Source organism: Aedes aegypti, chromosome 2, assembly GCF_002204515.2.
Source record: "Aedes aegypti strain LVP_AGWG chromosome 2, AaegL5.0 Primary Assembly, whole genome shotgun sequence".
In the NCBI taxonomy this organism is placed as follows: Eukaryota; Metazoa; Arthropoda; class Insecta; order Diptera; family Culicidae; genus Aedes; species Aedes aegypti.
The window spans coordinates 372,075,095-372,100,078 of record NC_035108.1 but is presented as its reverse complement, the minus strand read 5'-3'; the positions used below and the strand labels follow the sequence as shown (position 1 = coordinate 372,100,078).

At 36.2% G+C, this 24,984-nt stretch overlaps 1 protein-coding gene across 5 annotated transcripts in view; it reads right to left on the bottom strand.

Annotated features, from left to right (window-relative positions):
• Positions 1–24,436, bottom strand: part of LOC5569442 (zinc transporter 2) — a 132,518-nt gene extending 108,082 nt beyond the window's left edge. Inside the window, exons 1-2 of one of the 5 annotated variants that reach the window (XM_021846709.1) lie at positions 23,902–24,436; positions 23,091–23,440 (exon numbers count right to left, since the gene is read on the bottom strand). In XM_021846709.1, the coding sequence (XP_021702401.1) occupies positions 23,091–23,122 (32 nt within the window). In that variant the 5' untranslated portion in view covers positions 23,123–23,440; positions 23,902–24,436. The remainder of the gene's footprint in view (positions 1–23,090; positions 23,441–23,901) is intronic. The other 4 variants (XM_021846710.1, XM_021846711.1, XM_021846712.1 and 1 more) reach the window with 4 other exon arrangements.
• Positions 24,437–24,984: the final 548 nt, after the last annotated feature.

Here is a 24,984-nt window from a genome sequence, read left to right as displayed (position 1 = left end):
TTCGTGAAGCCCAAGCAGGACAGTTTTTACATTCAGAAATGGAATAGTGAAAAGTGAAAAATGAAAAAGTGATTTGTTTGATTTGTGTCCTCAGTACTGTTGGTTTTTGGCTGCCCTAAGTTCACCGAACCATCCGGAAGTGACAGGCAGCACATAAATTTAGAGAATCAATCCGGTGAGTTTGTTCCAATATGATACTTTTTCTTTTGTGAGCCTTCCGAATCGTTTTTGTCCGGGTCGTGGAACTTCTGATCGTTTCTTGAACGGAAAATGTTATTTTCGGAGTTTAAAAATTATGTTCAGATTGCGCATTCTGTCCGGGCGGGTGTTACGCAACTAACAATCGGTTGTGGATGCTTTTTAACCGTTCGATGACCCTGGAGGATCGCGCTTCCTTTCGTTTTTCGATTATCTAAAAATACAGTACCACCCAGTACAGTTTTGGGCACCCAGTACAATGGGCACAGTACAGTTTTTCAATAGGCGTGATTTTTTTTTTTACGCGTATCGTTATTTTATACAATCCGATGACCCTGGAGGGATCGGTTTTGCTTTTTACTGGTTATTGAGCAAAAATATTACTGCACAATCGACAAGCATCGCGAAATACTATTTATACTATAAATAAGCTATTGTTTTCTCTTTTGATTGCCGGCATCCAAAAGATTAATTTGAAAACGCTTAAACAACAAATATTTGTGGTCTATCGCCAGCTTTCTAGGCGAATCCTGACAATATACCTTCTCCAACCTCCAACTCCGTAGCACTTATGAGGGTGTCGCTGAGTCGGTGGCCTCTCATTAAGTAAGTGCTACATCAACATTTCCTTCCCCTATCCCAAGTTACGATAAAGATGGGCGTGGCCGGGAATAGCGATATTCATGCTTTTAGTATTCTTGTTTATGATTTGAACAAGGTATACTCCCCTGCCTTGTTCTTGAAAGTAGTCAGGATGAGATTATTAAAAAGAAACATGAATGTTGCTAGTATCCAATCTACGAAGTATACCGTAACTACGCTAACGCTATCTTGATAAGACGACATTTTTGCCAATTTAGAATAAAAAAAAATCTATGACAAAAGTTCGAAAGACAAGAGAACAAAAGGACAGAAGGTCGAAGAACAAAAGAGAAGAGAAACAATATCGAAAAAAATTCAAGGAAGCAAAATTACTCACCAAGCCAATCATTTTCAATCTTTTGTAACAAAAGCTTAAGCGATTTTTTTTTTCATCTCGTCTTTGCTGAAGATACCATGAAGCCATTTCTTGATTTTTATAATTCACTTCAATTATTGTCAAAAAAATCACTTTAGTCAAACCGTTATTGCTTTTTAACTCGTGATTGGAAAAACTCTCAATTGTATAAGTTATGTCGGAAGTGCTGTGAAAATTTCATTAAAATCGGTCCATAAATAGCTCAGATCTTAGCTAAAACTAAAACTCTAAAGTTGATCATTTTGTATGCAAAATTAAAAAAAAAACTGCAAATGTATTGTCCAACACTCTAATATTTAAAACCTAAGATTTTGAAGTACTTTTCAGCCATGCACCACTGTGCATCGGTCGTGGCGGATTGCGGTTCGAATTTGGAAGACGATGGAGAAAGTCCGGAATGTGGCCCACTTGGTTCATGGCACAACATGCGCCATCCAATCCACGGGAATCCCTCTTTACAGTGTAGGGATGGATATGGATGTCGTCCGTTTTTCCGCCGCTTTCACTGTGGCTAAATGTCCGTGGCATATGGGAATGGGATGTTAGCATCTGAAGCGCGGCTCCTGCTCCTGCTTCTGCGAGAGTGGAGTATTTTCCGTTACACTATTTGGAGCAAAACGGTCCGGAATCGGGTTCGTTTGGCATGCAAACCATTTCAGCTCATCAGCATACCCATACATCGCACCATGATGATAGTGTGCTCTGCCGTTTCTTAAAAGGTTTATAGTTTTCATCCCATCTGGAGAGTCATTTTGGGAATCCGTTATTCAGGGCAGCGTCCCGTCATGCCAGATCGAGGATGGAACACAAAAATCCCGTTCTGGAATCGACGAGAAAGGTTCGGGGTTTGGAAAGCATATTGAGAACGATTATAAGAATCCAATTCGTTAGCTAAATATCATCAAATTCTGCCAATAACTGCATATTTTTAACATTCTACAAAAGTACCTGAGCAAAGTTGAATAGCAAAATGATAACAAGTCTTGTTACCTGGTCATCATCATTTGATAACTGATTTTGTTATCACCTTGGCTGAATTGACAGCCAACATAACAAAAATGAGAACTCAAATTGTGTTATCATTGAGTTCAAGTTGATAACTCAATTTGCATCATCATATATTTTTAAATTTTATGATCTTAAATCAAAGAAAAATTTTGAGAGATGAGTGTTTTGAATTAAACTTACGCTTCAAATAATTTCACAAAATTATGCTTGACGAAAAGTCAACTTTGTTCAATAACACACGCTTTATAAAAATGTTATAGGAAAGATGTGTGATAACATATTTTGTTATCAACCTGTTATCAAAAATGTCTGTCACGGATACAATGATAACAAATGTTGTTATCATTCGGTTATCATTGATGACACAATTTCAAAATGATAACAGCGATAATAATAGTTGTTATCATGTTGATATCATCCAGTTATCCGTCTTTACTCGGGTAGGCATTCAGTAAATAGAGCACCTAGTGTGAATTTTATGACAGTATGGAAAGAAACTAAAATTTCTATAAATTGCCAAGAACTCAAAAGTGCTTATTTGAAGCTGAAATTTGGTACAGCTAATATCGCATGCAGGGCGAATAGTCAAAAAAATAAGTCCTCAAGAAGTTTCATTGCTACTACATTACTCATGTATAATCTCAATGTGACTGTTATGTGGTTACAATTAGCAATGTGACAGAACAACTTGTATGATATCCTATATAATTATCTCCCCTTAATCAGACTTCAGATTTTAACTGATTATCAGTAGTAGTTCATACCAAATGACTATCTCTATCTAAAAAAGGATAATTCATGTGCCTAGAATGAAAAACTCACTATTTTTTAAGTATAGCCCATAGATAGACATTACCATAAAGTTAGCATTTGAATTCACAAAAAAAAACATTCCCCCGTGAGTCCAAAACATGTTAGCAAAAACAAATATTTTCTCTTATTTTTCCATCCGAGAGACGGAATCCTTAGAAGCCTCGCTCCAGTTGATGTGTAAAGATTGTGTGAATGCCCGAAGTATGTGCTATAGGTGAATGGAACGTGTAAAACCAGAATACTGTTCGGGAATATCTGATTATGCGTCCTTTGGGATCATACCCCGAATTGATTATGTGTTTCATTCGGGGAAAGCATACTTTTTCAAGGTGGAATAATCAATAATCGAATGCTTATAAGGCATACCATTAAATGTACTAGGTGTATCATCCAAAGGAAGATTTTACTACTCCCATCCAGATGAAAAACTTAACAACATTATTGATTGTGAAAACATCAGCAAAACTACCGTACTTGATTTTCACACAACTAAAGATTTTCAATATAAAACTGGGAGTTACTAATATTTTATTCTTGAGTGGCTCTGAATTATATGAAATTATGAAAACAATTAAGAATTTCGAAAGTTTATGTTTTAAATGATATTTTGGGTACCAAACGGCCTAATAGCACACTCTTTGCCAATAATTTGTATCTCATTTGTTGCAGGAGTATTTACATTATGGAGGAGTCAATACAATCATAATGATGAATTTTGTGGAAAAAGACCCACATAGAACTATATATGTCACAGTGCGATAAAATAATTGACGCATTTGAGACTTTATTCGAGAGTTTTAACATCTCTCCTTCATACTGGCCTTACGTCCAAGCTGATATAAAGCCTGCTTCAACGCTTAGTGTTCTTATGAGTACATCCACAGCTATTAACTGAAAATTTTCCTTGTTTATTGATTATTTTCACATGTGTGTCAAGGAGAGAAGTCGATAGAATGTCAATTTCGAAAAGCTCTTCGACCGGCGGGATTTGAACCAAGAATCCTTAGCATTTTTCTTCTTCTTGGCATTAACGTCCGCACTGGGACAGAGCCTGCTTCTCAGCTTAGTGTTCTTATGAGCACTTCCACAGTTATTAACTGAGAGCTTTCATTGCCAAAGTTGCCATTTTCGCATTCGTATATCGTGGTACGATTATACTCTATGCCCAGGGAGGTCGAGGAAATTTCCATTACGAAAAGAACCTGAACCGACCGGGAATCGAACCCAGATACCTTCAGCATGGTTTTGCTTTGTAGCCGCGGACTCTAACCACTCGGCTAAGGAGGAGCCCTCAGCATGTTCAAACCCAATATCGAGAGGATCGAATCCAAAGATATCTTAGGAGAAGGTGTCCAAAAATTGTTCAATTTAGGTACCATAATAGCGTTACTCATTTATAACAAATAAATAAATAACGCAGAAGTATCCTGCAAAATGACACATTTTCCAAGTCCGAACAGCACACGGCGAATACTATGCAAATACAAAAGCGCAACAACTGCGACATGTAAAGCTAGGACAAAACGTTCGCCACTTTCATCCACTGGTAGCTTTTCCGTATCTCGAAATCTCATCTGGATGGTCGGTGCACCACACTCACAGCGAAAAGACAAACGAGACAGTTTGTTGACAAATTTCCAACACGCAGCTACCGTAGTTTCACAGATCTAACTATACTCTGAACCTAGCACTTAAAGCTGTGTGAAATCATTTCGAGCTGAAATTCAGAACTAAGGAAACGTTGTCAGAGTAGGGTTGTGGTACCATGGTTGCTCTCAAGGTTCTAACATCAATCTTATTTATTTAAACCAAAACCATTTTTTTAGGAATCTACAAAATTTATCAAATTTCAAGAATTTTTCAATAAACATGTCTTCAAGTTTGCTAGTTGTCACTTAGTTCCCTTAGGGATTCCCACAGAAAATCATTTGAACCTGTAGTTGATATTCTACATGTTTGTCTGGAGTTTCGCTTGGCTTTCTCATGTCCCACTGGAATATTTCTCAAGTAATTTCTATCAGATTCATAGAAAAATCTGTTAAACGATTCCACCAGAGAATGCTTTAAATTTGAACAAAATTTCTCCGGCAAAGCCTGGTACGTACTTATTACATAAAATTTCAATTGTTAGTTGAAAATATCGTTCAGTAATTTCTCTAGTAAATTGTTTGGAATTTTCTTGAATTACAAAAAAATCTCTAATAAAAAGTATTAAAAATTCTATGAGTCTCATCTGAATTGTCTCCAGGATCAATTTCTTGTCGTAAATTCTTCACAGAGTTCTATAAAAAAAAAATACTTCCAATAGGCAGCACTGGGATTCCTCCTAAAGTTTCTCTTCAGATTTCTCTCGGTATTTCTTTAAGGAATGCTTTAAAACTTACCGGCATAAATAATCCGGAATTCCTGCAAAAAAAAATCATTAAATGATTCTCTTTAGGAGGAACTAATAGATTCCCAATATTTCACTCTTTGCATTTTTCCACAGAAAATTCTTCAAGTGTTTGAATTCTTCTGAAAACCATTTTGATGTTGCTCCCTCGCAGTCCTCTAAAACTATCCTGAAAAAAATATTCCTGTAAAATTTCTAGTCAAATACGTTCAGCTATTCTTTTAAACACTTCATCGAGAATACTCAAAAACTTTCCAAAGAAATTGCTCAAACATTTTTCCAAGGAATTTTGCATTAATATTCTTCAGTAAAACCTACCAGAGATTCATCCAAGTATTTTCATGTTTCCTATGCATAGCACTAACGATCTGAGGGAAAGTTTCAACAGAGTTACTACAGAATTATACAATTATACAAATTATCAATGAGGGATAGCGGGAGGAATTGATGATGCATTAAACTGCCTCCCATAGTAGACCGGATATATTTCTGCATCTAAGCCATTTTATGTGGGAAGCAGACATCATGTATACGCGCCTCATATCAAGAGCTTGAGATCAGCTTGCCATGAGCGCACAAAAACAATCGCGCCCTTGAGCACGTTCTATGGTGAGACACATTTTTTTAGATCTCATGTAGCAATGTACTACACTGAGAACAGCGTTGCGGTTGAAAATACTATATCAGAAGGTTAAATTAAATACACAACGCCACTTGATTTGTGCTGACTAAATTCGCATTAATTTCAAACAGTTTGTGTTTTTAATTTTACCATGGCACCATTTCGACAGTAAAAATTACTATATCATGGTTAAAAACTTGCCGCAAGCCAGAACCGAACCGAGGATCTGGCGATTGTCAAGCGCGAACGCTTACCGCATGACTATCGATGCGGTTGAATTGAGTGGGAACAAAACGCAAATAAAAAGCGTTCATTACAGCTCAATCTTGGTTGGAATAGTAAATTTAAAAACTTGTTCATGGTTCTCATTACTTTAACGCTTGTTTCAGTGTAGCTCAAACGATCACATCTGCACTGGCTCATGCGCCGTCTCATGAGAAAATCTCAATGTAACAGTGTATTTGAGCCTCGCAGGCGATAGTTTCAGAAGCAAGAAAAATAGATTCAACTATGAAAACTGCCCGTAACCAGTTTGAAGGGCTGACGGGGTTCAACACGGATGAGGCTCTGGCATTTGAATTGAAAAACTTGTATTGGCCACCTAAGAAGCATAAGCTTAGAACGAAGTCATATGCTCCCGTGGGGTTTATTGTAGGTACTAGGCAAACATAACTACCTAGTAAGCGTATGTGACGAGCCTCACGAGATGTTTCATGAGACTCGCTCACTAAGATATATTTTGTACGTATCCGCATCTCGTGTCTCACATATTCCGTGAGCTGCGATATGAAATGTCGCATAGCACACTAGCTCATTCAGGTATACATGAGAAACACGACACTCTGGTGGGAAGGTGGTAAAGGGGTGATATATTTATGGCAGAGAGGCTTGCTGTTTGGTTAGCAGACAACCTATGTATCAGGCGTAAGGAAAGGCGTGCTATAATGATGGAAGAATGTCAGCGTAGGGAAACAGTTTTCTTTTTTGTACGTCTCAGGTTCTAGCAAATGCTATGAACTGTGATAGATCAACTGTGATGTATTAGGAGTGTAAGACAGAAGCAAGTGAAACATACAACTACAAAGTATGAGGAAAGGGACGGGCCTGGGATTGAACCCACGACCTTCTGCTTATGAAGCAGAAGCGGTAGCCATTAGACCACCTATCCCGTCAATTCATCCAGCCTCCATTTTTACTTCAAAAACTCCTCCAAGAATAACTCAAAAGATTCTTGAACGATTCCTTCACTAATTGTTGTACAAAACACTCGATATATATTGTTCGGAGTTTTTCTAATTTTTGGTTGATTTCTAGAGTAACACATACAGCATGAAGTTTCTGAAAAACTTCTAGAGAAATTTATAGGATGATTCGGCGAGGAATTTCTGCTGAAATTGAGCTCGAAAAATATACAAAATTCTTGCGGAAAATTCAATTATTCATCCAAAAATCAATAAGATTTTTCAAATGCATGCTCCAATAGTTCCTGCAAGGTATAGGTGTAGTTCAATTATTCACCGTAGAATTTATGGAACTTCTTCATGAAATTGGCGTTCATACGGACGTAAAAATATTCGAATTTAACATCTTAGTGAATTTTCTGCAGGAACTCCGAAGATTCCTGATACTATATCGAATAGATTGAAACAGGAACAGATGCTTCCTTTTTGCGGAAAATCCAAACAAGCTTATGGTGGAACTATTCTTAATTATTGCGGTAGGAGTTTTTAGGATTTTCAACGTAGAAGTCACAGGAGTTCTAATAGAAGTTCAATGTTTTTCAGTATTTTCTAAAGAACATTGCCAGAAGTGTCTTTCAATAAAATCTATTTAAGAATTTCTCCTAGAAATCTAGCAGTTTTTTTTTTCCTTTGAATGCTGAATTCTCACGAATTCTACCAGAAAGCCTCCAGGAATTCCGCTCTAAAATTGCACGGGAATGTAATCCCAGAATCTGAATTCTGTCGAAAATTGCTCAATAATTTGCCCAGCAACATTTTTAAGGAAGATTATTACAATTTTTTGTATGAATGTCTTAAACAAATCATGTTGGAATTCTAGCAGAACATGGACCTTCCCAGTTATTTCGCTAAATATTATTCCACAGATTTCTTTATTGCTGTGCTTGTTTCGCAAGCATTTGAATTCTTTAGATTTTTCAACAAATTTCCTCATGAAGATTCGAAAAACAAAAATTTCAGGAGACATTTCAAAACAACTTTTTGTTGATATTCCTTGTATAATCCGATTCAAAACATAATTTCCAGATGAAAACATAAATGAATTTCTGATGCAATTTGTGATGTTTTTTTTTCAAATACTTTTGGAGAACATTCGACGAACTTTGCAAATGTATTTCTAATAAAACTTTCAGGAACAGTATTAAGGGGATCCATATAGAAATCTCTAATAAAAATTTCAACGAATCATCTCGTATTATACCGAGTTAAAGTCGAAGTTAAATAATTTTTTATAGACATTGCGAGGGAAAACATTGAATTTTCGAAAGGTTAAAATCATTCGGAATCAATTTGTGAATAAAAAAGGCATAGATGAATGGTGTAACTCTAGAAGGAATTCATTTGACTAATTATCGACAGACTTGTGATCAATATACGAAAGATTTCTGAAGCAACCGTTCGATATTCCTAGAGAAATTTTATATAATTTTAGTTTCTTGTTTCTTAAGATTTCAAAACATAATAAGATTTCTTTAAAAATGTGGTTTAAAATTAAATATTTTTTTCATGCAGAATTACTACAAAAACTAGAACAAAGAAATAATCGATTGCTAGAATTAATAATAGGTCGATTTCGGTGCTGGAATTAATAATAGGTCGATGCCTGGTAAGTTTCTGTCAGACATTTGAAGAACCAGGTTGAAATTCCTTGAAAATATCTGTTATGAATTAAGCCTTAGTATTCACAAAAAAACCCTGCAATATATTGTCTAAGAAATTCCTTCAATAATTGTGACTTACTGATTTCAATTAATTTTGCCGGACTTGGATTGTGTTTTGTGAACCGGATATGTCGAAAAACTTTGCTTATCGCACACAACAACAACAAGCTGATTCTTGCGGCAACAAATCGAGCTACATGTGAAAGGTTATTAAAACCACCACGCTGAAGATTATATTATTATTGAGAAGATTTTTCTTCACGATAGAGTAATTATTGATTTTTTTTTTTTGTATTTTTTATCATCCCTAATTCTGAGGGGGGAAACGTACATTCAATGGTATGCCACATCGCGCTCAACGTTAACTGAAAATTCCTCACTAAAAGTATGAGAATGAATAAAACACGTTCAAAATATATCATTTGTAAGTTATTAATTTCAAAGTAGCACGTAAACTTTCAATTATTAACGAAAATGCAAATATGTTCTGTTGTTATTGTTTCCGCAATTACTAAATTTGGTAGAAATAACAAGTTAAGTTCAATAAAAAAAGAAAAGTATAAAAATTGGCTGATATATTTCATGAAAAACCGATCTAGTGGGTCACCGAATTCCGTGAAAATTTGGTACTTAATTCCAAAAACCAAAAAAATAGCGACTATGCAGATTTTTTATTTTTTTTTTAAATTATAATGAAACTTTTGAACTTTTGAACAGTTCAACCGTTTTCAATCTTTTTTTTTATAAAATGAAAGCTTAAGATTTCAACTTTTCAGAAAAAAATATAAAACTCAGAAAAAAATCTTTTTTTACCTGAAAAAATATAATAAACTTTCTAGTTTTTTAAGCTTTTTTAGTTCCTTGGTTTTTTTTTTGGATCTGGGACCAAAGAGGGTATAACTGTGCTATTTTTTTCTAGAAACTTCAGAAAATTTTACGTATACCTCAAATTTTCAGCGATGTATGTTCTTTAGTTTTTGAGATATATTTTTTGAAATTTAAAAATCAGGTATCCCACAATGATAGATTATTTAAATTCAAGTGAACGTTGATGAAACACAGCTAATATCGGTTTGTATTCATCAATCAACTGGAGTTTTAGGAAATTCAGAAATAACTAGAAGAAGGTAAAAATAGGCAGGAACGATCAGTAAATAAAAAAGACACTGACACGTTAATGGTTCCAGTGGGCATTTATGCCCTTTGAAGGAAGCACCACACTAGACAACGGACTAGCATGCAACGCCCAGTGGCACAGTCGGAAAACAGTCCTCACGAAAAGTTTACCGGCCTGAGGCGGGAATCAAACCCACACTCCCTAGCACGATGCGACTAAATGCCTGGTGACACTAATCGCACGGCTACGAAGCCCACATCATATAAATCAAATAAAAACAATTGTAACTCATATTCGATATCTTTTATTTTTATCATATATTTGTCTCACTGTAAATAAACAAATAAGTCCCAAGGCCTTCAAAACACGAAAAAACGAAAATTTTTGATTTTTATTTTCAAGTAAAAAACAGTTTTCGTGATATTTTATAGTTTTCCAAAAAGCCATTTCATTTCGTCCAAGAAAATTGAAAACCGGTCAAGCGGTTCAAAAGTTATGATTTTTTTTTTTAATGAAAATTTTGCAAAGTCGCGATTTTTTTGGTCACTCTGTTTTGGAAATGGTCACCCTAATCAAAAAATCCGAAAACCAAGCTTGCTAGAAACTCCTCTGCGAGGCAAAGAGGAGGCGATTTTGCCGTTTTTCTGAGGAGAAAAAACTGAACTCAAGATTTTTAACACAGATGCTCAAGCGATTCGAGTGAGTGTGCAAGAAAACGCGAGGATTTTTTCAGGTACTCTCTCTCTCTATTGTTGCGATGCTCACCTTAACTCACACTTCAAAAGAACTCTTGAGTCTGCCGCCCGAACAAACAGTCCTCGGGGAGTTGTGAGAGCATCCTTTTTTGATGGAATTTTACTCTGTTGTGGTTTGTGCTGCATCTTCCTCGCTCATTTTTCGTTGCCTCTCTGCTTAGCATTTTTTCGCTCCCTCGCAAAGAAGCGAAGGCAGCACGTTGCTCTAGAGTTGTTCACCGAACTCTAATGATGTTGAGGAGCATTATCAAGCCTGCCGAAAACACGTGTATCCTTATTTCAGATAAGGCACAAAATTGCCAAACAGATTTATGTTGTATTTTATGTGTATTGGAAACCTTGAGTTAGAGTATGAGTAGGGACAAATCATTATGTATAAACCACAAAATCTGTTGAACGATATCATTGTCTAGGTATAAATGTGTATTGGTATTATTTATTTTAGAAAATAACATAAAACGAGCTCACCAATTCTAAATCAATCCCTGACTGGGTCAGGCAATTCTTTACCGAAACAATGAACTACGAAATCAAATAAAAAGTTCTGTCCACTGAAGCCATGCAAAATCAGATTCACTAGCATAAGTGAACAAAGTTTATTAACACCCAAATTAAATCTCAAAACAAACGGGATAGCCAATTGGAACCGTTACCTTACTCCATCTCCCATGACCCTAGCTCTGTCTTACGCCAACCTCCATCAACCCGACATAGATTATGCCAACACGGAACGACAATGGACCGCGGGCCAAAAGATCACCATAGCCATGGCCGGAAGCTGTCGTTCCATTCTTTCGGTTCGTGTCACTTTCATTTACTCATTAGATCCACATTTCGGATAAGGCGGAAACGGGCATCCACCGTTCATTTCGTACAGTGACTATGTGGACAACTGTGGCCCAAAGTATGGAGGAAAAACTTTAATTGTGAAATTGTTGCTTCGCTTTGTCGTTAACTTTTGCGATGCGGTGAGATGGTGTGGGATTTGGTTCCAGCAGTCGGACTTCCGCGTGGTGACGATAGTGAACATGACGGCGAAGACAAGGACGTACAGTGGCGCGCCTTCATGCAAAGGTCGAACAAAACCACAAATGCGTGCCGATCGTTAGAAAATTTTTATTTATTAACTTCCTTCAACCCATTTTTTTTTAAATTAAGCCTATTTAGTTCAAATTTCTTAGCATATCGTTGAAATACAGCTGATAGATAGATGAATATGAAGCAGTCCAATTTTGCTGACGTTTTCACGCTTAAGATTCTGCTAAAAAATCGAAATCTGATCATTCTCAAATTTCGAGAAATTGTCACTGAATGGTACAGAAGCCAAATTTGAACAAGTGATTTTGAGAACATAATTTTTGTCCGTCCATGCGCCACTGCGCGGCAATTCCGGTTGCTACACGAGAATGCTGTGGGGGGCAAAAAGTTGACTAAAAACTCCCATCGTAATTTCATGATTCTCTGATGCTGGTCGGTCGCTACCCTAAAGGACATGATAGGAACAGTTCCGATTCAAACTTGGACGATGGGAATCAGTGCGATTCCAGTGACAGTTTTCCATTACTTTTACTTCAGTTTTATTGAGATTCTTTACTCAACAGTTTGACTACATTGTGATGTTGCGTGAAGTCAAAGTTTATGCTTCGTCGTGATGGAAAAGAGCCCGGCAACTATGCTGTTTGGTGTTTTAGAGTTGCGGTTTGGAAAATAAACAAATTTTAATTTCCATGATATTAAGTCGAGGAAATGGTCAGAGTCGATTGAATATTCAAGAGAAAGTTATCCACGCCATGCATGGTCCGAATTTAAGGGGGGGAGGTCAAAGGGTCAATTGCCTGTCTGGGAAAACAGGTTACTTAGAGAAAAAATAGCGTTACCCTCGTCTGAATCATCATTATTCAAGCTCAATTCCAGATATATAAGAATTGCATTCTTGTTCTCATATGAATAATGTATCTTATGTTATAATATCAAATATTACATTTGATCTTTTAGTTTGATTGAGAGCAATATGAAGAATGTAAAAGGTACACGTCTCTGCTTATTTGAAACGAAAATACTATTCAAATATTTTGTGCTATACGTCAATTTTTGTCATGACAAAATACGTTGAATTTAGTATTTAGAGCCTCCTGAGATCTGACCCAGGCCCCCCGAAATCGAAATCCGACCCTGACGCCATCAGTTGGGTACACACGAATGTTTTTCCATTGAATTAACTCTTCTAATGAACCAGTCAGTGCAAGTTTACATTGATGATTACATGACATAATGCATTACGAAGAATTCATCGTCCTGACATGCAATCACTCGCAATTTCCCATAAAGGAGAATTTCCGACTAATAATAACAGTTCAGCTTCGCGCCTAGACTGTCTAAAGGTGTCTAACTAATCGCAACTACCGATATAGTTTCCAGTAACCCATTTCAGTTCCATTTATGTGGTCAGCATATACTTGAGTGTATGAAATCATGTACGTGAACACATTTGAAAACAACAACGGCTGCATGCAATTAGAGTAAACATTCCCATAATTGCACGAAGGTCCCACCAACAATTTCCCGGGAACTATTCGCGTGCTTCAACAGTTTGCAAAACCAAACGTAACTCGCACGAGTGGTTTAAAAACAAATGAACTCGTAAACTTTTGCTTTCACGCGCCGCTGAGGAGAATGCCTATGACGTTGGAACTTCCCGCCAGGACGCACACGCGGAACTGTTGCGACGGCGAAAGTTTTCTAGTGCACATGGGCACACCTTCGTGCAATTTTGTCGATGACAGACTTTTCACGTACAGCGAACTGCCTGCAAGTTGTCCACCACTATTGAAATTTGGGTCACATTCTGATGAACATTTTTTGTATTGTATGCTGAGGTGAGTTTTATGAAAAAAGTATATTGACCTTGTTTCTATCTTGCACAATGATAACTTTGATCATCTGACTTAGAAAAATGGAATATTACTCGTGATACAAATCTCAATACTGTATGTAAAATGTGGGGGCTTCGTGGATGTGCGGTTAGTGACGTCAGTCATTTAGGCGTATTGGGAATGCCACAAAGCGTGTGTTCGATTCCTATGTCAGACAGTTGGAACTTTTCGTCAAACTAATAAAAATATCATATTAGTGACCATTCAACGATAACACTGCGGAACACGTTTTTGTCTCCAGCACCAAAATACCGCTATTCACTTAATTAAGGGTTGCTGAATCCATTGCCGTTTTCAAAAATATCATAGCACGTCTAGTTTTTGAGATATTGACTGTTGAAAATGCAAAAAAATGACTATTTCAGCTAACTTGCATGCAAGTTTGCCAGCTTGTAAGGTAATATATTGGCTTAATTTGCCACAGAATTCAAACTTTATGTGTATAACAATACTTATCATCAAAGTTTGTATTACTTTCGATACGGAAAAGTTATTTTTTGATGGTTAAGAGAATTGTTGTATTTTGCCATATAGAAGAAACGAATTTTGTATGGAGACTGCAAGCATGTTGAAAAAATCGGTTTATTCGAAATTTAATCGCGCAATTTAAATCAAATTATGTCTGAAATGAAAGTTCAAGTTCTATTTTGCATGTTTGGTGGATTAGATCACAAAAAAGTATGATAAATTGTACCTTAAATTTCATGTAAACATTAATAAAACCAGTGTTTTATACAACTTCGGCGACCTGTAGCTAAAAATTGTGACGTGCTGGAACATTTCTGAGAATGGCACCAGATTCAGCAACCCCAAATCTACTAGAGACACATAATTTGATCCTTGAGACACGCAAAAATGTCATTTTTGTTACGTTGTGTAATAGCCTATGTTTAAAAGAAGGAAAAACTTGTGATGAAATCATTAAACAAACTGGAAGCCTAGCACACCCTTTTGGTTACCAGAGATGAAACAACCTGTCTAGCTGATCAATTATTATTATTGCGCCACACCCAAGAATCTTACACATCAGCATTTAATACATTTTGTGCATAATTCGGCCAAACGGCATTCGGCCAACTAGCCAGACACCGTAATTTGAATAAAAAAAACTTCAAATTGAACTTTAACACTTCACTTTTTTGCAAAAAAGCAAGCAAGCAACACATATTAGTGTTTAAAGGTATTTGCTCGCCTTACTAGTGATTTTTTTTTTTTTTTTTTGCAAAAATTGAAGTGTTAAAGTTTAATTTGAAGTTTTAAACATACTCTAATAATCCCTCCCATAAATTTAATATAAAAAGTGTAGAAATTTGAACGTTAAAAAATGTATATTTTTAATATTATATCGTAAACGAATAAAAGTATCATATTAGTGATCGTTCAAACTGTGCAGAATTTGCCTTCTTCGTATGGGAATCCAAAAATTGGCACAGAATTCTTGTAGGTCAAAAATTAGTGCTTTTCCCCTATTACCACTAGCAAAGAAGTGATTAATTGCTTACATTTAGGATGTTCTTCTTTCAGCAGTTTGTTGAACTAACACTAAAAATCCAATTATTCGTATATCAATGATGATTACCCTTCTTTAAGAATAAGCTGAATAAGCACTTTGAAATTTAGCTTCGATATTCATTACAACTGTATTTGACTATTGTTTTCATTTTGGACCAATACTGCCCATAACTGCATAACAGTCACATTCGACATTTTTGTCGATTTTGAGTTATTACCGTGGAGAGTCATCAAATGATAAATACTTTCGATCAACTTACTGAAATCTGTGAGATTGTTCTACAAAAATCGAAAAAAATACCAAGTTGTTTTGTCACATTGGTGATTATAATTGCATAACAGTCACATTGAGAATATAAATGAGTCTCGCAATGTAATAGAAATGATATTTCTATCAGAATTATTTTCTAACTATTCACCTAGTATGCGATATAAGTTGTACACAATTTCAGCCTCAAATAAGCACTTTTGAGTTCCTGGTAATTTTTAGAAATTTCAGTTTCCTCCCATACTGCCATAAAATGCACGCTTTGCATTCAATTTACTCCATGCCTACTTTTGTCGAATGTTACAAATATGCAGTTATGGGCAGAATAGGCATTCTGCCAAATGACCCCTTCGGCCAAACGGCATTCGCCCAAATAACCCGGAACCCAAATAACATAACGGCATTTCCAATTGCCGAACGCTTTGAATGCCGGACACTAGCCTTTGTTATGGTATGTTGGACTAATTCCAATCTATTTTTCGCTTAGGATCAATGACTATGACATGGTCTACTTTCTTCATTAATAAAATTTTGCAACATAACAGTTTTTAGGGCGAATGAAACCGGTGTGCCATAAATCTGCCAAAAGTTATTGTTATAACTTTTCCAAGTATCCTGCCAAGGATCTTGTAGGCAAACCTGTTACTAACATAAAATAAATCCATTCAAAACGGATAGGCTGTAAGCCGTCAAGCAATGTGAAAAAGAGTTATTCCAGATATTCCCCCAAATGTTTATTTCTTGAGATTTTTTCCAGAAATTACTCCGAGATTTATGTCAGTTTTTCTCCAGATAGTCCCAATCGAACCCGCGGGCTTTTCATTTAAATTTTTTATGAATTCCTATGGGAAATATTTCACCAGGAATTTATCTGATGACTCTACCAAAAATTTATCTAAGATTTCAAGATAAATTATTTTCGAACACGCAAGGAAATTACATCATGAATCTCTATCCAATAATGTTTTCAATTATTAGAAACATCGTAAGATTGTTTAAGGATTCTCAAAGTGTTCATCTAATAATTCATTTTGAGAAAAAATAACATTTCTGCCTATAAAAACATCTTTTTTTTTTTTCTTTGACCAACTCCATGAATTTACTCTGAAATTTTTTCAATCAAAACTGTGATTAAGTGCAACATGTAACTTATCAATATATTCCCACAGAGATAATTAGAGATTTCTCAAAAAAAAACTCCAATCCAGCAATCTGCTGTGAGATTCCTCGTAAGACAACTAACGAATTTGTCAAAGCGCTTTTCAAAGAAAAAACAAACATATAGAAATTTTGGGAATTATTTGTTTTTTGTTTGCATTGTAATTCTCATACAGAAAATCTTTGAAGAAATCAACCTGGATCTTAACTAGAAATAACTTTAAGTATTTTTCCAAACTGTGATTTTCAGGAAACATCGCCAGGGATTTTTTAAAAGTGTTCATTTTGAAAATTGTTTCTGTCTCTTCAACAAGTTGTTAACAAAGTTTAAAGTTTTTGTGAAAATGCATGTATAAATCTCCGAATGAAACTCCGCCTGACTTTCTGAAAGTCTTTTTAAAAAGACACCGACACTTTAACGTTCAACGCTCCGTCATCGTAATCATCGTCATCATCGAAACTTCAAAAGCAGTTTTTCTGTCCAAATCTAAAAATTATTCGATGAAAATGTGTTCACTATGTTTCGGTTGGAGAATAAAATGCAGTGAACACATTTTCATGTAAATTTTCTTGATTTTGAACGAAAAAACTGCTTTTGAAAATTCCGAAATCAATGACGGATCCTGCCCCCTTAATGCTTCCAGTGGGCATTTTGTCCTTTGAAGGAAGCACCACACTAGACAACGCACTAGCATACAACGCCCAGTGGCACAGTCGGAAAACATTCCTCAAGAAAAGTTTTTCGGCCTGAAGCGGGAATCGAACCCACACTCCCTAGCACGATGCGGCTAAATGCCTGGTGACACTAACCGCACGGCTACGAAGCCCACAAAGTCTGCTTATGGGAACCCAAGAAAGAGTTTCTGAACAAGTTACTGTTACTTTGGAGGAGTTTCTAAATCAATCCTTGGAAAAAAAAATAGAATGAATCTTTGAGGGACTTTGAGTGATCTATCTAGATTACTCGAGTAGCTGGTGTTGGTTCTCAAATCTAGAGCAACTATGGGTGAATTTCTTGTAGGATGCCTTCAAAAAATTCTTTGTAGGATATGTACCTATAGAAATTTTGGAGTAATTACTGAACGCTACTGTAAAAAAATCAAATCACGAAAACTTTTTTGTTTTTGAATATTTTTACACCATTATTTCACAAGTCCTCAAAGAAAATCTATATTTAGAATCTTTGTTGATTTTTATAATTGGTCATCTCGATCTGGAGAGGATCAATGAAGATTTTTATGTAAAATGTCGGTCCCCCAAGGAACATCGAAATATCGTCAAAACCAGATGACCAAAGACCAATTTATTTTTAACTTTCATACAAAAAATAATACCAAAAATGGGAGAAAAGGGGTTGAAAACTTCAAAAAATATATGTTACGTAATTAATGGACAGTCCCAATGTGTTGAAAAACCACGCACTAGAATTCATTTCTTTTAAATACTTACCTTAAAATTTTTAATTTTTTTTTTTTGTGAAAATCTGTTTAATTTAATGAATGTTCTTCCATGATACATCGTTTTACATTTATTTATCATATTGTCATTGAAATTACGGTGTTGATATATTGTCTTGAGTTCTTATGTTATGAAAATGTGGTAAAAAATTACACAAAAAAGTTTATCCAACCCCCAAACGGATATTACGATTTAAGTGTGCTCTACAGACATTTAGTATGTACTTATGGGCCAATTTACGAAGCTAGTCAAATGCAGAGTTGCTCAATGTCACTATCAATGCTTAAAATTTGCTGATTTGTACATGCCGACTGCGATACAAATCGGATCATTCCATATCACATCAACATCATGCTGTCTGCTCCATCAGCAGTGCAGTGATGGCGATAGACTATGGATATCACTGATGGGTTAAGTTTAGTTTAAAATTAAGCAGATAAAATGGCAATTTATCAATACGATATTTTCGACAGTGTCGCAGATAGATTGAAATTATGTATTGGTCATTGAAAAACATTAATAGCATGGATAATGATCACGTGATCACTCATTCTGCTGTGATTTTGATCTAGAGTGCGATGTCGCATCACTGCTGTTGGTTGTCAAATCGAAGTGATATTGATAGCTCGCAAGTGATATTGATAGTTTTAGACCATCAGCCATCAGCTGATATGATTGATATTAGGCAACTCTGGTCAAATGACAAGATACCTGAGAGAAAAGTTTACCTTTTCAATCATCGTCTTCAGTTTTCGCGATGATGATGGTTGATGACTGTGCGCATTTCTAGCGTAGCTTTTCATACAGACAAAAACTTAAATTGAGAAAAAATATTAAAATATTTCTAATAACAAAAATGTTTTTTTTTTGTCCAATATGGGTAACAAAAAGGTAATGTTGCAGTAACGAACATTTTTGTATCTCTTTTTCGTCTTTTTGTCCATGTCATCGTTTGGTAAGACGAGGCGTTGTTAAAAATCACGCTGGATTTAATCCCAGGTCAATTGACGCCATTGCGGCGATCAGCTATTCCGAAACGTCCCGTAAAATGGCTTATTCTGCAAATATCTCGAATGTAAACATTGTGTTTAGCTGTCATTTGGTGCTCTTAAAGTTTTCGTCCTTAAAAAAGCACAAATTTCATTCAGCATCCGACTATCGATTGTTCAACATCACAAAACCAACAAAAGCTAGCGTTAAATTGCCGATATTGTCCAGCTTCACAAAGATACGGTCGCTAGTATTGTGCAGATTTACAAAAAGCGCGCAGCTAAGCGATCGTGGCGTTCTTCAAGGCAAATCTCCGAATTGACAAAGCTATCAGCTCTGAAAATTCTTCATAAGAAAGATCTTAAGGGCAGAGTAGCCATGTTTGTTCGCAAAAATAATCACAAAAGTGGGCCCAGGATCACATTTCATGGACCAGTGATAACTGAAAAAATGTGATTCGGTCAGACGAGACGAAAATAATGCTATTTGCAGCCTACAGTCAAGCATGGCGGTGAAGATTTACTTTATCAACATTGATTTTTTCACTAACTGAGCATGCAGGGCAGGTAGATTCATGGAGTAGGGATCTATGGCTACATCCGGTGTGGGAAGACTTGAGTCCATTGACGGAATCATGACCAAGATGTTTATTTGGACATTTAGATGCGAAAACTACCAGCTTATGCACAGAAGCTGAAGATGGGCGCAGATATAGGGGGAGATCCCCCAGTAATATTGGGTTTATGTGTTCCTGTTACTCATTTATGATAAATATTATTATTTTTATAGTGTACAAAAATAAATTTGAATATATAAAAATGAATTTTGACATTGCATTTTGATGATGTATTTTAGTACCAAATTGATCGATCTTGAAAGGTAGCACCCAATACCGGACACAATCTGGAAATGCCTCGAATTCTGAAAATTTGAACATCATTGAATGTTTTTACAATAGGAATAGTATATAATTGCTAATTCCAAGCATTTGCAACATTTACAAGAACAATTTTAGTTATTCTTATTTTGCAAGATGTCCATCAAAAACCTCATTCATATATGATGAAAAATGGCACATTTTACGATGTTGTTCTGAATGTTCATTCTTCTTAATTTTATTGCATGTTTGATACCATGATCGACGGAATCCATGAAAAATGAATGTACACTAAAGTCTTTTTTTACACGGTTTTTTTTTGCACGCTTTATTTTTACACGGCTTTTTTTACACGCCTTTCGGAATTAACACGGTACTTTTTTTGCACAAAATTCGGAAATAACACGGTTTTTTTACTTATTTACACGGATTTCGGAATTAACACGGCTTTTTTTCCTATTCACACGGATTTCAGAATTAACACGGTACTTTTTCCACGGATTCTAGAATTACCACGGTTTATTTTAACACAAATTCCAGAATTAGCACGGTTTTTTTTGCACGGCACGGGGGACCGTGTAAAAAAAAACCTTAGTGTATTTTGAAACACTGATGCAATAATTACAAAGATATCACATAACAAATCAAGCTGTCCGAAACTGGGGGACATTAGGTGCTTAACCAAAATTGTAATTTGTCCACATTTAGTTCAATTATGGTACAAAATAAATTCATACTATCAAATGAGGATTATGTTTGATCATGCTTGCGTTATCCAAAGTATTTTATCATATTCAAAATAATTACTAAACAGGCTCATAATTATGGCGATACGTCATTTTTTTGAGATTTCCAAACCTTTTCTTCTTTTTAAAAAAAGGATGCGTATTCCAAGGATGTGTTATTCTACGCAAACATTAGTCTCCACAAGAGCTTTCTTTTCTACTAATACACCATCTTGATTGGACCATGATTTCTCAATTTTTCGACTTTGTCCGGTATTGGGTGCTGTCCGGTACTGGGGGATCTCCCCCTACGTTGTAACAAGATAGATCTCCGAAGCACACCTCAAAGCTAATACAATAGTGGTTCAAGGAGAAGCGTATCAAGGTTATGGAGTGGCCAGCACAGTCTCCTGAGCTTAAACCGATTGAGCATCTCTGGTAATTTTTGAAAATTAGGGTCAAGGAGCAAAAACCAACAAGCATCCAGCAATTGGAATTGGTAACTCAACTGAATGTGACAAAATCACGCCAGAAACAACTGCTAAGATCAATTGAGTCGATGCCATGACGATGTCGAACAGTTATTGAAGCCAAAGGTGGTCACACGAAGTACTAACACTATGTAAGCCAGAGGGGTGGGTATAATTTTTTGCGTTATTTTTTTTTTTTGAAGTTTTTTGACCATTATGTCTCAAATGCAAGAATTCTAAATTTCACTAGGGCTGGATAAACTGTTTTTGCATACTGTATGTCGCTAAAAATAACGGTATGTTTTATGTAGATTTAAGACAATTTGCAGGTTTTTCCGTGGCATAATATATGGCTCGAACTCGAACATTTGCTCTGCACTATGGGCCTGAAATGTATTTCGAACATTTATGCAAAAATGCATACACCTCAAAGCATCCTTATAATAGGCCTAACTACGCCCTTGTATAAAAAGTCGAATAATTGTTCATTTATTACTTTTCCACAATCGATTTCTATTCGATGCGTGGAGGCTTCTACAACGAAGGCTGATGGCAATAACTGGTCGCCGGCGCTCTTTTGTTTGCAGTGAACTTCTACGCCCTTCTCTTGAATGGATGTCGACGATAGATAAAACAATGATCATGAAAACATTAGTCAATTACATTACCTTCATTGAGAATTCAAATGGCAGGATAGATGTAGATGCATTAAGTTTCTTTTTAGAAGTCGAAGTTTAAACAATTATGTAAATAATTATTTCTAAGCAAATCGACCAAATAAATACACTTTTTACATTAAAAAAAAAAAAAAAATTTCTATAATAGGGGGTCGATGCCGGTTATGGACCCTCTACAGAAAAAAAAAATTAAAGTAACACTCAAAGCAACATCCTATAAAATCAATCTGGAGAACTTTGTTTGCATTGTTGGGGATTATCTTGAAACAAAATATTTGCACTCAGGTGCATAAATACATATATTTGAACAGGTTTGTAGACGAAACCACACAATAGGGTCCGTGTTTAGCAATTCCAGGTAAATCCATAATAGGCACGTCGACAGCGAGCCGGATAACTTGGGAAGCAGGGTCTATTTCCTACTATGGTAGGAAACGTCAAATTAGTAAACATTCCTATTATGGACACAAGCGGGCAGGCATAAGGACAACTATTTTCCAAATGTATATTTCGCTAGAAAAATCGAATGATTTTGTATGTTTTAAGGTGAAGATAAATCGAAGCCAAACCTCAAATTTTCAAGAGCACGGATCTGGAGAACCAAACATCCGTTTTAGCTGAAAACTCAATCGATTGGTCGCCACCAGCGAGTGACCAATCGATTAAATTTTCAGCTCAAACGGGTGTTCGGTTCTCCAGATCCGTGCTCTTGAAAATTTAAGGTTTGGCTTCGATTTATCTTCACCTTAAAGACGTAATATGAAGTGAAAGCATGTTGATAGGCTTCACAAATCGTATATCTGTCCAAGATATTGCGAAATACGTCGAGAATAAATTTCAGATGCTAAGGTGTCCAATGTCTACTACTAGAATGAAACCCTATTTACTGTGAAAGTCTCATACTTGAACAGCATTCGAACAGCATTCACTTTATTTGACTTTTTGCCCCATCGGAGCACGATGTAATTTGTACATGACCCTACAAACACATGTTTTAGAATGTTGGATATGTTTATATCTAACAGAAAAAAAAACTAAAAACAATGTTAATCAAAGTCGTAAAAACCTTTCATCAGTCTAAATAGGAGCAATTAATCAAAGTTTCCACATATACGACAGTTTACGACTAATCAACCATCATCTACGTTATTACCCTTGCGACAATTATGAGCTTCACGACATGAACAGCAAACTTACATAATCAGCGACTTCTCCTTGTCTCTGTCCATGGTTTTCCTCGATTTATATCTGGGTCCGTACTGGCCGTTCTGGCGATACCTCCAATGACCAAAGGTGCTCCGTTTGATTCTATCCCACGGCCGACCTGGACGACGACAACGGAAACCACGATGCCGTATTGCGTTCACGGCCAAGGACCTTTCCTCGCAGATCCGCGTGATTACCAAGTTCCTCACTCACTACTCCTCCTCGATTCCTTCAACACTATCGAGTTCAACGATAACCAGCATTGGCGAAGGTCGGGGTTTCCTTCCGTTTCTTTTCCCTCAGGTCCATTCGCGATGTGGCCTTTTTTCGCCACACTCACACTAGACCGACAGCACGGAGACGACTCGACGTTATATACAGTTACACTAAGGTTTTTTTTTACACGGTCCCCCGTGCCGTGCAAAAAAATTCCGTGCAAAAAAAAAAACCGTGCTAATTCTGGAATTTGTGTTAAAATAAACCGTGGTAATTCTAGAATCCGTGGAAAAAGTACCGTGTTAATTCTGAAATCCGTGTGAATAGGAAAAAAAGCCGTGTTAATTCCGAAATCCGTGTAAATAAGTAAAAAAACCGTGTTATTTCCGAATTTTGTGCAAAAAAAGTACCGTGTTAATTCCGAAAGGCGTGTAAAAAAAGCCGTGTAAAAATAAAGCGTGCAAAAAAAAACCGTGTAAAAAAAGACTTTAGTGTATTTACGAATCATAAATTACAAAACAGCAATAAATATTTAAATACAAGACCGCATAAGTAATGAGCCTGGGGCCTCGGATAAAAGGTTTACATTCAACTTCACCTGACCGTCGTTCACAGTTGTAGGAAACAAACAACTTATAAGGAGATTGATGCACACTCGAGCGGACGAAATTTTGTTTACCGGTGATGACGACCCCGAATCACTATCAATATACGACCCTATCCAACCACACCGAAGCTCACGTCGACGAGGAAAGTTTTCCCATTAGGCATTCCTTTTTGGGGCCTCAGCCAAAAGCACTTTCACATCAAGATGGATCGAAAGAAGTTTTTACGTCGTTTTCTTCGATAACATACTCAAACCGGCCCGGTATGGAACCAAATTAACGGTCATTAGCGCAGTGAAGGATACAGTTTTGGAGCCTTTCGAGTGCTGTTGACGTGGCACGCGGTGGACGAGAGACGAATTCAGTTCTGGTGTTCGCACTCGCTCGACTGACGGCGGGATGATTAAAACTACACTAAAAGAGAGATCATGAAAGTTTCATCATGGCCTGTGATGATAAACCATTAGACCAGTCATTGTCTTTTATCTCTAAAACGACGATATGCATGTGATAATAACCGAGGGGCAACTGGATTAGTAAAAATACATTCACTGGTGGCCAGGAAAGAACTGTGACATGCGCTATTTTAAATTAATTTGGAATGCCATAAGTTTATAATAATTATCTCAATTTCCAAATAGTAAAAATCTCAAATGAAGAAATTATTATTTAAAAATACAGAATTCGTAATATAAAAATATTATCATCCTAAGGCGAAATTAAAGCGATTTGTTGAAAATGTTTGGCCAATGTTTAGTGATGGAAATATGAGCCATAGAGAATCAAAAGAATAGAGTACCTTGTAAAGGAAGTGGTGGTAAAATGAACAGGGGTGGTAAAATGAACACCGTGCCTTTTACCGAGAAAAAACTAATTTTGATGATTTTTTATCATGCACGTACGATTTAGAGCATAAATCTGAGTGTTCGAGTTGATACGTAGGTCAATTGAAGTGAAAATATCAACGAAAAAAAAAAGATTTTAGAAAACCACGTTTGAAAATTAGAACTGACGTAATTTTTAGCTTGGAAGACATGAGGTTTTTCAGTGAGGTGAATATCGTT